The sequence below is a fragment of the Zonotrichia leucophrys genome, chromosome 11 (genome assembly GCF_028769735.1).
Source record: "Zonotrichia leucophrys gambelii isolate GWCS_2022_RI chromosome 11, RI_Zleu_2.0, whole genome shotgun sequence".
Lineage (NCBI taxonomy): Eukaryota > Metazoa > Chordata > Aves > Passeriformes > Passerellidae > Zonotrichia > Zonotrichia leucophrys.
Window position 1 is genome coordinate 6,595,479 of NC_088181.1, and position 17,160 is coordinate 6,612,638.

At 57.8% G+C, this 17,160-nt stretch overlaps 1 protein-coding gene across 3 annotated transcripts; it reads right to left on the reverse strand.

Annotated features, from left to right (window-relative positions):
- Positions 1-690: 690 nt before the first annotated feature.
- Positions 691-13,556, reverse strand: LOC135452718 (adhesion G-protein coupled receptor G1-like). Of its 3 annotated transcripts, none has more exons than XM_064723092.1 (14): positions 13,344-13,556; positions 7,760-7,845; positions 6,816-7,241; positions 6,214-6,337; positions 5,993-6,143; positions 5,781-5,909; positions 5,475-5,591; positions 4,848-4,893; positions 4,398-4,498; positions 4,196-4,311; positions 2,974-3,248; positions 2,301-2,412; positions 1,865-2,133; positions 691-1,327 (listed from the first exon to the last, which is right to left on the reverse strand). In XM_064723092.1, the coding sequence occupies exons 2-14, from the start codon at positions 7,797-7,799 to the stop codon at positions 1,221-1,223; spliced, it is 2,013 nt and encodes a 670-aa protein (XP_064579162.1). In that variant the 5' UTR covers positions 7,800-7,845; positions 13,344-13,556; the 3' UTR covers positions 691-1,220. The 3 variants fall into 3 exon arrangements, with proteins under 3 accessions (XP_064579162.1, XP_064579163.1, XP_064579164.1); XM_064723093.1 differs by lacking the exon at positions 13,344-13,556 and adding an exon at positions 13,046-13,224 and having other exon boundaries at positions 5,993-6,140; XM_064723094.1 differs by lacking the exon at positions 13,344-13,556 and adding an exon at positions 12,944-13,038 and having other exon boundaries at positions 5,993-6,140.
- Between the last annotated feature and the right edge of the window lie 3,604 nt (positions 13,557-17,160).

A 17,160-nucleotide genomic window follows, 5' to 3' on the forward strand; every position in this document is an offset into this window, starting at 1 on the left:
TGTGGCCACTTCTGAGGCAAGAGCTGTTCCTCTTTTCTCTTTTGGGAGCCCCTCACGCCTTCCTGTGGGCTGGCAAGTGACCTCCTGTCCCAGCTCACAGCAACGACACCAACCACCCGAGCTGCAGCTCCTGCCCCTGACAGCTCAGGGCTCTTTGCTTTCCCTTTCTCCCACACTCCTGATGGCCCTAACCAGCCCAGCAAGTGCTGGAGCATCCTCATCCTCATCTGGCCATCACCACAAGCCTCCAGGATGAAGCATCCCCTTCCTGCTCCAGCTGGGTGGAGGGGGTTGATCCACAGCCAGCTGGAAGGGGGGTGGTGGGATGGGAAATGTGGTGCTGTGTTTGCAAGGGGCACAGCCAGGACAGCCAGATCCTGCCTGGCCCCACAGCCACTGAGGGATGATTCCTATCCTTTGATGCCTCCCTCCTTGGATCCCTGTTCTCCCTTTCTGCTGGGGAGTCACAGTCCCTGGAGATTCCCAAGCCGTGGTACCTCCCTCCATAAACCCAGTCCCAAAGGCAGCCAGAGCTCTGCCAGGAGCACCATCATCAGTCCCACCATCCTCAGCAGGATCCTCCAGGGTGAAGTGCTGGGTCCTGCCCCAGAAGTGGGATAACCCAGATGAGAGATGGATCCCATCGGAGAGCCCACCAACGCACCAAGCAGAGACCCCAGAGAGCCACACTCAGAGAAAAAACACTTTAATGGGGACAGATGTGGTGTGCAGGCATGCTCACTGAGCTCCTACATCACCCACAAATAGACATTAAACATTAAAGTAAAAAAAATAGATTATTTCAGCTGCCTGAGAGTGTGGCAGGGGCAGAATCGTTCTGTCTTCCCTGGGGAAGGACCCTCATGGTGACCATCAGCAAGGGCTGAAAACTGGGCCTTTCCCACCCATCCCTCCTGGCCTCAGGACATGGGAGGGGACATCCAAAGGCACTGGGGACCCTGTCCCTGCCCCTTCCACATTTTACAGCCCCCACTGCCCAAGTAAGCATCCCTCCCTCCCTCCTGCCCCAAGGATGCCAAGCCTGCCAGGATGAGAAAACTGGGGAGGGGGCCAGCAGAGGGGGGGTGGCTGGCCCCACTGTGGGTCCCTGGGCTCCCTGTGGCATACAGGGCAGGTGCAGTAGCAAAGCAGATGGTGTGAGCCTTCTTGTGGCCATGCTTGGCATGGGCAGCTCTGGCACAGCACGGGCACCACGGGGCTCAGCTGCTGCTGGGCTGCAGCTTGGCACTGTCAGAGCTGCTCTGGGAGTCAGGGCCCTTCCTTGCCTGCAGCACCATGGTCCAGTACCAGAGGAAGATGAGGAAACCTGGCAGAGGCGAGAGGAAGTGTCACAGACATCTTTTATGGAAAATCCTTTCCTTAGAATTTTTTCCTCCTGAGAAGCTGAGAAGCCTCAGAAACAAAATGTAAACAATGGTTATCTGCTGCTGTGGAATGCAACAGGTGCATCTGTGATTGGTCTCAGAGTTGTTTCTAATGGCCAATCACAGTCAGCTGGCTCAGACTCTCAGTCAGTCACAAGCCTTTGTTATCATTCTTTTTCTATTCTTAGCTTAGCTAGCCTTCTGATGAAATCCTTTCTTCTATTCTTTTAGTTTAGTTTTAATGTAATATATCTCATAAAGTAATAAATCAAGGCTTCTGAAACATGGAGTCAGATCCTCATCTCTTCCCTCATCCTCAGACCCCTGTGAACACAGTCACAAGGACATGTGGGTGACTCCTCCACAGGTGAGAGTGAGCCACCCAGGCTTCCAGAGCTCATCCTGCACACCATCACCACCCCACCAACACCCCGTGAACATCCTGCTGCTCTCAGAGCAGCCCAGAGCCACAGGCTCACCTTGGAGGGAGTTGATGATGGTGAAGATGTAGAGGGAGACAAGGCAGAACACGCCAGAGGTGAAGGAGAAGAAGATGAGTGCCCAGGGGATGCCCAGCAGGATGCTCAGCCCAAGGAGGGCCAGGATGTGCTTGAGCTTGTGACCCTTCTTGTTCTGCCGGAGGATCTCGCGCACCATGGCCCCCAGCATGACCGAGTTAAAGAGGAACACCAGAGTGAAGAAACCCAGGTTCACAGAGTTGTGGACCAGGGGGCTCGTGATCCAGCAGCTGGAGGGAGGAGAAAGGGCAGGGGGTTACTCTGTGCCCATCCACAGGGTCACAAGGAGGGGCTGGGAGAAGCACAGAAGTGTGGCGGATCCCCCTGGCACAAAACCGCAGAACAGCCCCAGGCCTTGGTGAAGGTTTGGCCAGGTAACCCATGTGCCATGACTCACATGGTTGCATTGACGGTTCTGCCATCAATGGATTCGTAGATGGGAATGGAGATGGGGCCGTAGTTGGTCCAGCTGGCCAGGAGGATTGTCACCACGCAGAAGATGGGGAGCCCTGGGTGGGAAGAGCAGAGTGAGGAGGCTGCCCTACGCCCTGCAGGGCCTTTGGAGCTTCTGGAAGGACTTGCTGGCCCTTTCTCCCTGCGCAGAGCACAAGGCAACATCCTCCCTCCCAAAGGGAAACCAGGGGTGGAACACACGGCAGGGACACCTGGAATGAGCCCCAGCCTGGGAGGGAGCAGTGCTGTGCTGGCCCAGCTGGGGCCTCCCAGGGATGTGGAGCTTTAGGCCATAAAGATCACAAGATCTTCCTGCCAGCCCAGAGCATGGCAGAGAAGCATGGACACTTCCTGCATCCAGCCCTGGATGTTTCTTTCAGAAAGAAAGGATCCTGTTCTATTTAAAGATCCCAAGTGGTGGCTCTCACAGGTCTCCATTGCTGGTGATCCCCCAGGATGACCCACCCTTGCTTTAGCAGCAGCTCCTGCTCTCAGCCTTCCAGCCTCCTCCACCAAGGCTCCTGACAGACAGCTGCTCCCCACAGCTGTCTCCATCCCCATCCCGGCATCACATCCAGTGGGAATGACCCACCCAAGTGGGTGCCCCCCATGCTCACCCCAGCCAACCAGGCAGAGCTTGAGCAGGAAATGGTCGTGGTAGGCGTTGAAGACTTCAATCACAAGCCTGTAGAGGTTGTAGCCCTCGATGCCCATCCAGGTGAGGCAGCTCAGCAGAGAGAAGTGCAGGAACAGCCCCCCAGCAGTGCAGATGGCCTCGCTGCTGCTGGCAGCCAGGTGCTCCGAGAGGAGGAAGGTGATGTCCAGGAGGAAGATGGCAGCCAGCAGGTTCATGTGGATGTGCATGCTCGTGATCTGGTCCCGCTGTTTGCTCCTGCAGAGCCAAAGGGAGCAGAGCTCACCACCCTGCCTGGCCAGCACCAGTGGTGCCCTCAGCACCCCACAACCCTCATGGGGCACCCTGCCCCAGCAGAAGAGCAAGGAGACCTTTTGATAGTGCCAGGGACTGAGACACCAACCCCATTAAAGACCCCTCATCCCAAATCCAGCCTGCAGCTACCCTGCACTGAAGATGCTCAGAGGGATGAAGCATTTTCCTGTGGAGACAGACTGACTGAGCTTGGGTTGTGCAGCCTGGAGGAGGCTCCACACCTTAAAGCACCTTCCAGTGCCTAAAGAGAGCTGGAAAAGGACTTTGAGCAAGGGCATGGTGTGACAGCACAAGGGAGAATGGCTTCAATCTGAGGGCAGGTTTTGTTTAGATATTCAGAAGAAATTCTGAGCGTGGTGAGGCCCTGGCACAGGTTGCCAAGAGAAGTTGTGGATGCCCCATCCCTGGAATTGTTCAAGGCCAGGTTGGATGGAGTTCTGAGCAATCTGGTGTAGTGGAAGGTGTCCCTGTCCAGGGCAGGGGGATTGGAAATGAATGATCTTTCAGTCCCTTCCAACCCAAACCATTCTATATTTTCATGATTCTAAGATTTCAGGTCTGAGTCATCCACTTAGGATCAGTGACATGACTCAGGAGAAGACACTCATGTTCTCCTCCAGGCCCTTGAAAAGATCTTTGCAGACTTCTGCTTGCTGCATCCATAAAAATCATAAATTCCAAAATCTTTGAAAAGAGCTGGTGTTTCTGAGCACTGTGCAGGAGACCTGACAGAGAGGGTGGACCCTGGACAGGAGAACTCTGCTTTCTTCAAACAAGGCTCCTTCATGATGCTTCTATCCAGGCCACCAACTGCCTGGAGAGCTTGTGTCCACCCAGGGGTGCATGGCCAGGACAGGACACAGGGAGTGGGGTGAACCATCAAACTGTACCTGAAGTAGAGGAAGAAAATGGTGCAAATGGAAGCCAAAGCTGAGATCAGGCAGCCAACGTAGCTTATGATACTCAGGTAATTCCTGTGCACTGAGGTGATGTCTGGAGAAGAAACCTGAGGAGGAGGAGGAGGAATGAGAGGTGGTGAGGAAGAGCACCCCTGGGAATGAAGTGAGGGACCTGAGGGAAGGTGCTACCCACCATGAGCACAGCAAAGTAGGTGAGGTGGTTGCACCTGCACTGTGTCTGGCTGCTCCCTGTCACTGTGGTGCACCCAGAGCTGTCCCAGCTCCCAGAACTGCCTGTGCAAGAGAAAAGGAGAGAACTGGTGAGCAGCAGCAACATCTGCCATGGCCTGAAGGATCTCAAGGGCCAGGTGTCCATGGAAAGAGGAAGAACAAGAGTAGGGGTCCCAGCTTGTCCCAGGCCAAGCACACTACTCAAACAGCCCTCTCAGCACAGGAACCCATCTCGAGGGAAGGGGAAAGCTCTTAGGTTAGCTCTGGGGGGAAAAACCTGACATCACCCTGTGGGAATGGCTGATGGAGATGGAGTGAGGAAGGGAGGTGCAGAGCAGCTTTCACCCTGCTGGTGGGGCTGTGGCACCTTGGAAAAGGGCCTGACTTCACTGCCGGGGGCAGGGGCACTCACCAGAGGCGTCCTCCTGCCAGAACACGCACAGGGGGGTCACGTTCCTCTGCAACGACAAAACCACAGGCCCTGCTCAGGAGGCAGCTGGGGGTTTGCTGCCTGCCCAGCACTTCTGATAGGGGACAGCACGGGGCAGGAGACAAGATGGTCTCAGGAGACAAGATGGTCTCAGGGGACAAACCACCACTTGGATAAACCAGACTGCCCCTGTGGTGGGAGTGGGCTCCAGGCTCCACTCTGTTACCAACTGATGGAGCAGATGCCTCCCTCCAGATCCTCCTTTCCAAACAAAGGGTTCAGCTTTGAGCAGGCACCTGGCAGAGCCATGATGAGCCAAAGGCCTGCTGACACAGTGTGCCCCAGCCCTGGTGACAGCGCTGGATGTGACACATCTGCCATGAGGCACCTCCTGGAGACGGGAGGGCAGTGCCACCACCAATGCCACCACCAGTGCACACAGACAAGCCATGCCTGTGATCAGCCCCAGGAGACACAGCAGACCCTGCACAGGCAGCCCATGGGCATGGACCTGCTGGATTGTGAGCCCACCCTAGGCTGGCAGGGGCTGAGCCCTCCCTGCCCCTCATTCCTGGTGGGATCAGGTTCTCTGAGGCTGTTCCCACCTACCAGGAGCTGGTCGTGGAAGAAGGTGAGCACCACTGGCTCGGAGAGGTTGGCCACCACTGTGTCCACCAGGGAGATGCTGACCACCTTGTCACCCAGCACGTGGCTGCTGTTCTCATCCTGTGGAAGAAGGGGAGGCAGTGGCAGGGTGGGAAAGGAGAGCAGCCAAGGGTGCCCAAGAAGGTCCCGTGACTTTACCCATCAAGCTTTTAGCTCATTTTGAGGCAGTCCCAGTGAGCAGCAGCGCCCTGGTCTGGTGGCACGCCTGCAGCCCATGGACACCCAGCCTGCCACCCACGTGGGCATTACCTGGAACATGGTCTGCCTGTTGATGTCCATGACGAGCACCCTGTGCTCCGCCACCTCCTCCCTGTCCTTCACCACCATGAACAGGCTGCTTGGCAGGTCCACTGTGAATCCCTGGACCTCTCCACTCTCCTGCAAAGACAGACTCATCAGGAAAGAAGTGTAGAGGGAGCATGATGGGCCAAGAGCACCGGGGCAGGCTTTGCAGGACCCACCTCTCTCAGGGGAGCGAAGGTGAGGGGCTGGGGAGCCCGGCTGGGCTGCACCCTCAGCACGGTGGCGTGCACAGTGGCCTCCCCAAAGGTCTGGCTCTGCCCTTCCAGCTCCACCTTGGCCAGCATCCTCTCCAGCTCCCCGAGTGAGCTGCTGGGGAAGGGGCACAGTGAGCAGGGTGCAGTGGGGATGCGTTGGCAGGGATGGGCTGAGCTGGACTCACCGCCGGAGCCTCTGCTGCTCCCTGCTCCCCGGGGCTGCTGCCAGGGGCTGGGCAATGAGGCTGTCCAGGGCACTGAGCTGCTGCTCCACGTCCTGCTCCCACACGGGCATGCTCAATGTAGAGGCTGGGGAAAGGAAATGCCATGAGATGCAAGGGGAAAATTGGCTTCCTGATGCCCCAGACTGACTGGCATAGTCCTGGTGGGAGCAGAAGGCAGAGGGCTTCAAGGTGATCCCGAGCCAGGAAAGCTGATAGTGACCCCAACCCACAGGGCTTTCCTGCCACCCACAACTCAGCTCCCACTGAGGCCATGGGGACCTCATGGTGGAGACTGGACCCTGAGAAACTCTTCAAAGACCTCAGTTTTGTGGGATTTTAGGCAGCGTTTTGAAAATCTCCACCTTTAGGGGTGCTGGGTACCAGGCCTGTCTTTGGGCTGTTCAAGAAAACCTACATGCCCTTCAATCACCCTTCAGCTATGTTCATATCACCTTTCTAAACCACACACTGGGAGACAGCCAGCGCTCTGATGACAACAAGGGAACAGGCTGGGGATAAAACAACCCTTGAATTTCCTTCAAATAACATTAAATTGCATTTACCATTGAAGAAGTATTCATCTTTAGCATCCTGGGAGGTGTTCTTCCCACCCTTTATGATATAGGACACATTGAAGATGTTGGCTCTGGTTCTTTCAGTCTTCTGACTCTCCTGTCCCCGGGGGATGCTGCTGGCTGTGTCCCCACCCAGGGGGATGCTCTGCTTCCCATAGACCAGCTGCAGGCTCCCGTTGGACTCAAACCAGAAGATGCAGAAGCGGTACCTGCCCAAGGTGGGGGGCAGCTTGTACTCGTAGTAGGAGTTTCTCCTGCTTGGCAAAAAGGGCTTTTTAATGATCAGAGCCTGGGCCGTGTTCTCGATGGAGATGGCGGCAGGGCCGTGCTGGAAGATGGCAGAGCTCTCCTGGGTCTGGTTCCGGTCCCCACAGAAGCGAAAATCCTCCTCCCTGAGGCCACAGGCTGCCAGCCCTGCACACAGGCACACAGGGACAGCAGATCAGCTGCGGGACAGCCAGCCCTGCAAGCACCCCAGCCTGCAGCAGCCGTCAGACGTGGCACGCCAGGCTCCCACCCCAGGCATCCCAACCCTGTCACTCATGCAGGCTGAGGGACACCAGCCTGTCCCCAGTGTCACTGCCACGCTGCCAGGGCCCTTTGGGCAGCAGGACCTCCTGTCCTTCAGGGACACCCTCTCCCGTGTGCCATCACCCACAGCAGCAGAGCTGTCCATTCCCGGGATGGATGGATGGATGGATGGATGGATGGATGGATGGATGGATGGATGGATGGATGCCACCTCCTCCCCCTGTAAAGGACACATTCTGCCCAAGACACCCACCAGGGGCACATCATCCTAGGAGATGTTTTACCTCTGTGGAAGCCTTGGTTGCACACATCTCATGGTGCCCCCCAGCCAACGTTTTGGGGCTGCCAGTTACTCCCAATAGCCCAAACCCAGTTCAGCATCCCAAGGCAGGACAGTGTACCTTGGAGAAGGGAGAGAAGGAGCAGGAAGAGGACCTTCATCCTGGGCAGCTCTACCTTGGCCTGGCCTTCAAGGAGACAGCAGAGCCTGAAAGGGTACAAAGGGAAGGGGCCACATGAGTATTTGAGTATCCCCCAAGCCATGAGGGCAGGGATGAGAGCAAAGGCTGTGCAGGTGGGACACAGCCAGTGTCACAGGCAGGTCCCTGTTGCCTCTGCCTCCAGAAGGAGCCAGGAGCACTGGGCACCCAAGCTGGCTGTGGGCTGGAAGGGTGGCAGAGGCTGGGAGCCCCTGAGCTCTCAGCATGGAGAGGGTGCCCCAGCACTCCAACCAAACAACCCACACAGGAGGGGTCCCTCCCCTCTTCCGCTCTCAGCCCCACATCTCAGTGAACACCCTGACTTGTTATCAGAAGTGATAGGAACAGAAGGAAACTGTGGTTTCCTAATTCACCAGCCCTGAAATTATTTTCTTGGATGTTTTCAGCTCCTGCAGATTAGCTGAGGAGCTGGGCACGTTGCAGACCACTCCATCGTTGCAGCCTGCAGAAAAAGGCTCTCCCAAGCACATCCTGGCACTGCCAGCACAGCAACCATGGCTGCCCAAATCTGCTGCTCAAAACTGCTGGGCCACATCCTGCACAGCCCCTTTGCCCATCCCTTCATCTGCCACTCTGCTCCACCACCCTTTTCTTTATCTTTGCATGAGGAAGGGCTTCTGTGACGTCCACCCAGGCCTGCAGTGAGTGAAGTGCTTCCACACCCCTGCACTAACCCAGCCACTGCCTTCACACTTTCAGCCTTTTTGTTGCACTTTCTGCCTGCCCCAGGCCACAAACTGCACCCCCAGTGTCACCTCCTCCTCACCCTGCTGTCACTTCAGCCATGGCACACACCCTGCCAGGGTCTGTCCCTGCAGAAGCCCCAGGGTGGGACAGCATTGGTGGGGCTGTCAGTGCAGCTGGCCCAGCCCACTCTTGTCAATGCCCAAAGTGAAGCCAGCACCCTTGGCCACTGCTGCACCCCACTGCACTGCTCTCGAATATCCCCCCAAAACCTACCAAGGTGTCAAAACTGTTTTGTTTGCACCAACCAGCATCACCTGCAAAGGCTCACTGCTCTCCCAGATGCTCAATAACTCAGTAGCAGATTTCTCCCACCAGCACAGGCTTTTCTGGAAGTTTCTGTAGCCAGCGCAGATCCTGCACGGGTGTACAGCCACTCCACATCCTTTCCCCCTGTTTCTTGTGGCAATTTATCATCAGCAGACGGGGGCTTTGGGTTGTTAATTAACCTGCTGCCGTGGCTGTAGCTAAGTGACACTAATGAGGTGTCCCAGTGTGATCTGGGGGGTTTGGCACAGGCTGGACTTGGCAGGAGTAAATGGATTTGGATGGGGCTGGCACCCCAGTGCCTTGCCACACACTGAGGAGTCTCACCTATGTACCCAAAAAACATGGACCTGGGGTGGCAAAATGCTGTGGGTGATGGAAAACACCTGGAGCACTTAAAAGCAACAAAGCTTCAACCGTGTTGAGGCAGCACAGAGCTGGCAGGGCAATAAAGCATCGCCTCTGGATGGGGAATGAGGAATCTTAATGAGGCCTCAGCCCAGCCCACTGTGCTGACATCCTTAAGGTTTAATTGGGGAGGTTGGAGGAGAGGATCAGCCCCTTTCAGTGTTACTCAGCTGGGACCAGAAATCCCTGTGGGAAGCAGGGTGGGGGAGCCGGTATTTCGGTATTTCCCCTCCGAGCCCTGTGTGCTCCTGCTGGCCCGAGCCTGATTGCTGCTTCCTGAGCTGAACAATAGCGAGAGAAAATCCCCTGAAAATGGTTTCACTGTGAGAAACCAGGGCCTCCATCCACACTGGCAGCAGGCACAGCAAAGGGAGCAGGATGTGCTGGGTTCTCATCAGGCCTGAATCCGCCTCGTCATCTTCCCGTGCCCGGATGGCAGAGGGGGAAAATTCCTGGCTTGGCCTCAAAATCAACCAGATCACGTACAAAGAGGTGGCAGACACTGAGCCAGGGCTGCACAGCTTGGAGCAGGCTCCCTTATCAGCAGAGAGGGAGGCTTATTGCTGGGCACCAGTTCTTATCCTCCCATCACCATTAACATATTGGCCTTGGGAAGAAAAGCCAAAGCATTATACTGAGATCTCTAAACCTCAGGTGAATGGAGGGCAGGGGGAAAAAGACTTAAAACCCCACAAACAAAAGGTGTTTACTACCACCTTACTGCCTTCTGGGTGACTTGGCAGCAGGCATTTAAGCTTTTGGAGGTGGCACGTGGCTTCTGGACATGACGTTTTTCCCAAGGAGAAGGGAAGATGTTACTCCCAGCTCTGGTGACTCAAACAAACACAGGATGCAGGGAGATCCAGGAGCTTTTATCTGTTTTCCTCCCAGCTCTGTTGGGAAAGTGACGCTCTGTTCCTCGAGGTGTGAGTGAGTCTGAAGCTCGACACCACAGTGGTTACTCAGCAGCACTCAGCAGCATGATGAGGAAATTGTGGCAAGCCAGGACGGGTTCCCGGAGATGCAAAACAGCTTTGCACAACCAGCCCCTCATCGTAGGGACCAAAAACAATGTGTCCTGGGTCTGGAGCTGTCCAGGATGTGAGGACCCCATGGGGGTCCCCCTGCAAAGGGATGCCCCAGTGTCAGTGTCTGAGTGCTGCACAAAGTGCCCTTGTCCTTGGCCAGTGGTGCATGCCCACAGGGCCAGCCTCACGTTATTCATGGCATTGGCATGTGATCCCCAACACCAGCGGGCTTGGCTAATGCCCAGGGAGTCGAGGGGCAGCTGCACAGTGCCAGCAGCCTGGCAGTGCCAAGCTGTGCCATGGGGTGCTTCAGCTTTTCCCGGGCCTTGGCACTGCACAGAGCACCCAGCACCTTCAGGATGAGCCTTGCCAGCAGGATGAAACCAGATCTGATGGTGATTCCCACGGGAACAGCACAGCTCCCTGCCAGATCTGCTCTTTGCCAGCCCCTGGCAGCCATCCCTCCCCACAAAGGCTGGCATCCCTCCCCACAAAGGCTGGCATCCCTCCCCACAAAGGTGGGGATAACCAAGGGGAGGCTGGCACAGCCTGCCAGTGCCTGCGGCTCCTGGGACAGAGCGTTTGCTTAGAGCTGGGTCTTGACATTAAAAACGTTTTTAAAAATTTCCATTTCCTAAAAACCACCACAAACAGAAGTACCACAGTGAACTAACCCAGCACTTCCTCCAGTGCCAGGGCAACACAGCACCTGCCTCGGTGGCACACGAAGCCTTGTGGCTTCAGCAGCAGCCACAGACACTCTGCAAGGGACCAGGTACACCTACACTGGGCTGGGGCTGACGTGACACGGCTGCAACACAGTGCAGGGACATCTCTGGCCACAGGGCTGCAGACAGTTGTCCCTGCCACACACTCCCACCACACAGTCTTGTCTGAGAGCAGCCCCACTTCTCCTCCTGCACATCCCCCTTCCAAATCACTCCTTTGGGTTTCAAACAGCTCCCAAACACCCTGTGCACTCCCTTGGGTTTCAAACAGCTCCCAAAACACCCTGTGCACTCCCTTGGGTTTCAAATGGCTCCAAAACACCTTGGCCATTCCCTTGGGTTTCAAATGGCACCAAAACACCCTGTGAACGCCCTTGGGTTTAAAATGGCTCTCAAAACACCCTGTGCACTCCTGGGTCTTCCCATGAGCAAGCTCCTCATGGCCTGCCTGTGCTGCAGGTGCCAGGCAAGGGAGGTGCAGAGCAGCGCAGAGTAGCTCAGGACCACCCCAAATCAGGGTCCCAGGTATTTGGCATGGAAAGCCGGGCATTGGAGCCTAGTGAGGGCAAAGCCTGCAGCACCCAAGGAGCCAGGTGACAGACTGTGGGCCTCCCAGATTGCTGCCAAGGCCCAGCTGTCGGGTGGGCTGATGGGAAAGGAGCTGGTGAGTCGCAGAGCTCCTGAAAAGCAGGCGCCAGCAGGCTGAGCCCAGCTGGTCCCGTGCAGACATTGGCACGCTGGGACTGACCCATCCTGCTGCCTGCGAGCCACAGAGCTCTGCCCCTGCACCCACGGTGCCACCGCAAGGTGCAGGGACAGCCAAACCCGGGGATCCCCCTGCAGCCAACACGCAGTTGCTCCAAACCTGTTCCTCTGCAAATAGCAGCCCCCAGGCCGCAGGATTAAGAGCTGGACTGCAACCAAGAATGCAGCATTTTCAGGCCTTGGGTAATTCACGTGGGAGCTGTGAACCCAGCAAGGGACACGGCAAACCCCCCTGTGGCTGCAGTCCCGTGCTCAAGGGATTTGCCCCCCACCCATCTCTGAAACACTCCTGGCTCCCTGCTGGTGAGGGAGCTTGTGGGGGTGGGGATGGGGGCCGGGGGGGTTACTGTAGCCCTCAGACCGTGAAATGAGCTTTGGCTGCCTTCCCTCCACAGCAGCCATTCAGACTTGCTGCCAGGAGGTTATTCCAGGAGACTTCATTTCAATTCTCCAGCTGCTCTCACTGAGCTTTGCTGGTCTCTCTGGAGGGGCAGCACAGACCGTGGGTAGAGACCACCCCGAGCATCCTACATCCCATATCCCGCACTGACATGCCAGGACCGGCAGGAACAAACCGGGATGTTGCAGGAGGAATCCCCCCAAAAGGCATTTTAGGGAAAGGAGATCGTCCTGTCGAGACATGCCGGAGATCCCATGGGAATGCTGCACCCTCCGCCGGGAGGGAGGGGAGGAAGGAATGAGGTGCGCTGGTGGTTCCCATGTAGTGGAAGCAATGGCCACACACCGGCCGGGGCTTGGGGGAGCTCAGCTCTGCCGTGGCAGCAGCGCCGGTCCCGGGCAGCTCCGGGGGCTTTGCGGCCCCATGGCCCAGGAGCCCAGCCTGGAGTGCGAGCCCCACGGAGCCGGGATGGAGGTTGGTTTCGCAGATCACTGACTGGCACCACGGCCACCAGCAGCGTCCCTGCCCAGCCGCACGCATCACCCCCAGCGCTGCGCCCCGCACCCGGAGCGGGTGCTGCTCAGCCCCCTCTCCATCCATCCGGGCTGCTCCCTGCCCAGGAAGCCGGGGCTCTGCCCGGTGTCACCGTCGGCGCGGATCCCCCCGGCCCCGCTGGGCACCCACCCCATTCACTCCCGCCCCGCCGCTCTGCCCGCGCCCGCAGCACCCCCTCGGCTCCCGGTACCGACAAACGCTCCTCAGCGCGGCCTCTGGGATCCCCACGGCGCGCACCGGGCTCCGCGATCCTTCCCTGTCCCGGCTCAACCTCTCTCCGCTGCTTTTATACCTGGGCTCCCCTGGGCTCGGCACGGCCCGGCTCCGCCCGGCTCCTGCAACAGGGCAGGTACGCCGCGGGTCCGATCCCCGCCCAGTCCGCCCGGGTCCCCGCAGCTGAGCCGGCCCGGCTCGGCCCCGCTGCTCCGCGGATCTCCAGCCTCGGCCGCTCCGCGCGGTGCCCGGGAGCGCCCCGCCCCGTCCCCCCGCGGCCGGTGACTCAGCGGGGCGGTACCGGCACCGCTCCCCCAACACCGACCCCTCCGACACCCCCGCGATCGCCGCGGGGTCACCGCCGTCCGCCACGGCACCTGCCTGCTTCTGCTCGGCCCGGTTCGGTTCAGCTCGGCGCGGCTCTCAGCGCCTCCAGCCCGGCTCGGCTCAGAGGGGGATCCCGGGACCGGCGCTGACCCCCCGAGATCGCTGCTCTCGGTCCCGGCACCTGCCCAGCGAGCCCCGGGCCGGCAGCACCGGGAGCTGCGTCCCCCGGGCCGGTACCGGTACCGTGGGCTGGAGAGCCGGGCTGGGCACAGCCGGGCGTGCCGCGTCCCGGCGCCCTTCAGCTGCGGGCTGGCGGGCGTCCAGCGGCGGGGCCGGCAGGCTGCACGCCTGGCTGCCAACGGGATTAAAAAATAACAATTAATGGGAAAGCAGCCGGGACGGAGTGTCCCGGTGACCCCTGTCCCGCTCCCCTGGAGCACGGTGCGAGGGAGGAAAGGAGCAGGGCAGGGAGCCCAGATCCAGAGCAGGGATACACAGCGCTCCCCTGGAGCAGGTGGGATGGGGTGTGGGGTGTAGAGCCTGGCCGCGACCACAGCGCCCTCAGCACCCACCTCAGGGCTGGAGATGGTGGAGATGGGCACCCGGGGCTGGGGATGGTGGAGATGGGCACCCGGGGCTGGAGATGGGCACCCGGGGCTGCAGGCAGCCCTGTTGGAGCGGGTAAAGCCGCTCCTGCAGCGCCCGCACCCAGCCCTTTGTGTGCGCCCCAGGAACAGCCAGGCTGGAGAAAGCCCAGACAGGAGCAGGGCGGGGGGAGAGCTCCGGGAAGTGCCCTGAGTAAATAGTTGCTCTTGCAGATATTTTCAATGGCTTGAATGAGACTTTTCTACAGGGGGAAGGGTGCAAACAACTTCCCTCTGCAGCAGGGAAGGGGATGGACCTTGATCCACGGGGATTGTGCCACCGCGGGTGCCATGGCTGCTTTGGGATCCCGCAGCAGGGCACATCCCGCAGTTTGCATGGTTGAATTGTTGAATTCCCAGCTCCAAGCCTCAGTTTCCCCGGCTGCCACGGGACAAGGCTCCCATGGGAAGCTGCTCACATGGCCGGACCGTGGCTAAAGCGGCCGGACCGTGGCTAACAGAGCTGCCTTTGAAGTCTGGCTGTCCCCACGCCTCGGGGAGCTGGGCGAGCTCTCAAACGCACGCTCACAGCAGCCAGAGCATCGCAGGGAGCCAAACCTCCCTCCCACCGCGGTCATCCCGACCGGCTCCTTGGGAAACGCCATAAATCCACCGCCTGGGAATAGCCCTGCTAAAGCCAGGCTCTCCCGGAGAGGGGAATTGGGTGCAGACCCCTCGGAGCAGCGAGGAAAGGAGTTTTTGCTGCTGCTCGTGGAACAAAGAGACTTTTGTCTGCATTGGATATTATCAGAAGTTATTTTTAGGTCAACGCCTGCACTTGCTGGTGTTGTCGGGATTATCTCTGAGTCGACAGACCTTCAAAGACTCTGCCTGAGCACCAAGAGGGAGGAAATCCTTCTGTTGTCTCTTGGAAGGCACATTTGCCCTTGTACTCAGCCTGATAAGGGTTTATTGCTTCAGCTGGGGAATTCCTATGAAAGCCCTACAACTTCTTAAGAGTCCTAAGAGCTCCTGAATCCATCAAAGCACCTAAACATGCTTAAAGTTCCTGAAAGTCCTAAAAGATCCTGAAAGCCCTGCAAGCTCCTAAAGCCCTAAAATGTCCCAAAACCCCTACAACATCCTAAATGCCCTAAAACCCCATAAACCCTAAAAGTTCCTGAATATCCTTGAAGTTCCTAAAACCCCAAAAATTACTAAAAGCCCTAAGAGTTTCTAAACCTCTTAAAAGTTCCTAAAACCCGCAAAAGTTCTCTAAACCCCCTTCAATTTCCTAAAAGCTCCAAAAGAAAGCTAAGACTTCCAAAATCCTCTAAAAGCCCTAAAATCTTGCTAAAAGCTCCTCAAGGAGAGGGAGGGAGGGAATGTGCCGGCAGATCGCGGCGGCGGGGCGAGGGGATGGGCAGACTGCGGCAGGAGAGGGCACGTCGCACCAGGGATGCTGCCAAACAGGGAGACAAGCGTGGGCAGGGGAGCCCTGGCGCCGTCTGCAGATGAGGGATGTGCCAGCCCCACTGCCCAGCGGTGCCAGGGTACCCAAACCCCCTCCCCAAAACCTCTTGGGTGCTCCCAGCAAAATGCCACCCTGCCCAGCTCCGGGGGATGGAGAGGATGAGGATGAGGATGAGGAAGCAGAAAGGGGATGGTGGGAGGGAATGCCCCTAAATCTCTCATCCAAATCTGGTGAGCAATGCCAGGATAGCCCTGGGAGTCTCTAGGGGAGTGCCTCAGCTACCTTTGAGTGGCTGTGGGTGCTCCTGCTCCAGCCTTGCTGCTGCTCCTCCTCCTCAGCCTTCCTCCTGGAAAAACATCCGGTGGGGAGGTGGGTCCGCCCCACCCCACGTCGGGATTTCTCCTTCAACGAAAACAGCGACACAACAGGTGCCAGGGGAGTAAAACCCGAACCTGTAGGCACAGCAATAGACCGGATTGTTTGTTTAGGCTCGGCTTTGTAAATAAACCCCCGGTGATGTCAGGGAAGTCTGGGGGAAATTGGTCCCTGCGGGTGTCTGCAGGAGCACCAGGTGAGGATGCTCCCATGGGATGCAGTAACCGGGCTCATCAAAGATCCCAAAATGGAGCCAAGGTCTTCTCCAAACCTTCCATTTTCCACGTGGATTTAGGGTTTTTCCTGGCTGCTTGTTTCCCCAAAATCCATGGCATTTGCTATAATTCCACAGCTTTGCCCCTGGAGCCAAGGCTGGCACTGAAGCCTGAAGGCACCGTGGTGCCACCAACCCTCCTCTGCTGTGGAGGAAATGATGGCACAGCCCCTCCAGCAGCCCAGCCTTGGCCTCCTGCCAGGCCAGGTGCCCAGAAAGGTAAATGGTGCCATTATAGGGGCCAGCCCCCTCCTGCCATGCCCGGGTGCTGGATGGAGCCAGCCCTGGCACTGTGGCACTGGGGAGGGTGTGGGAGGCTCGATCCCAACCCCTGCTCCCTGGGGAGTGCTTCAGCCCACTCCTGGTGTGCCAGGCTGGGAAAAGGCAGGGTGAGCCCTGGGCACCAGCAGTGGGCTCAGCTACCCAAGAACCAGCGAGTCCCACCAGTCCCCAGAAGGTTTATCTCCCTGGGGACCTCCCAACATGTGTTCCTGTGACCGTGTTCGCAGGGGTCTGAGGATGAGGGAAGAGATGAGGATCTGACTCCATGTTTCAGAAGGCTTGATTTATTATTTTATAATATATATTACATTAAAACTATACTAAAAGAACAGAAGAAAGGATTTCATCAGAAGGCTGGCTAAGAATAGAATAGGAAAGAATGATAACAAAGGCTCTGTGTCAGACTCTCTGCTCGAGCTAGCTGGGCTGTGATTGGCCATTAATTAGAAACATTTACCATGGATTAATCACAGATCCACCTGTTGCATTCTACAGCAGTAGATAATAAATGTTTACATTTTGTCCTCAGCTTCTCAGGAGGAAAAATCCTAAGGAAAGGATTCTTCATAAAAGATGTCTGTGACATGTTCCCGCTGCCAGGAGGCAATCACGGAGTGATTGTTTTGAGCAAGGTGGATGTGCGGCAGCCAGAGTGACTCACAGCACAAACCCCCAGATCTGGAGATGGGAGAAGGGCACGGAAGGCGCTGGGATGTGACTCTCCCGCTATGGGGCTCATGGGGGAAGGTCGGGCACTTGGCAGCTCACCAAAGCCGCGGGGTCTCGATGAATCGCTGCAGTCCCGGCCGGCGCGGTGAGCCATGCACAGCTCATCCCGAGCGAGCGGGGGCACCCGGCGGGCCGGGCCTTTGTCCGGC

Excerpts from the sequence above, each read along its gene's own strand:
- LOC135452718 (XM_064723092.1), bottom strand. The coding sequence starts at position 7,799 with ATGAAGGTCCTCTTCCTGCTCCTTCTCTCCCTTCTCCAAG. Across the intron at positions 7,242-7,759 it reads CCTTCTCTCCCTTCTCCAAG|GGCTGGCAGCCTGTGGCCTC; the intron begins GTACACTGTCCT and ends GCCTGTGTGCAG. Across the intron at positions 6,338-6,815 it reads AGATGAATACTTCTTCAATG|CCTCTACATTGAGCATGCCC; the intron begins GTAAATGCAATT and ends TCCTTTCCCCAG.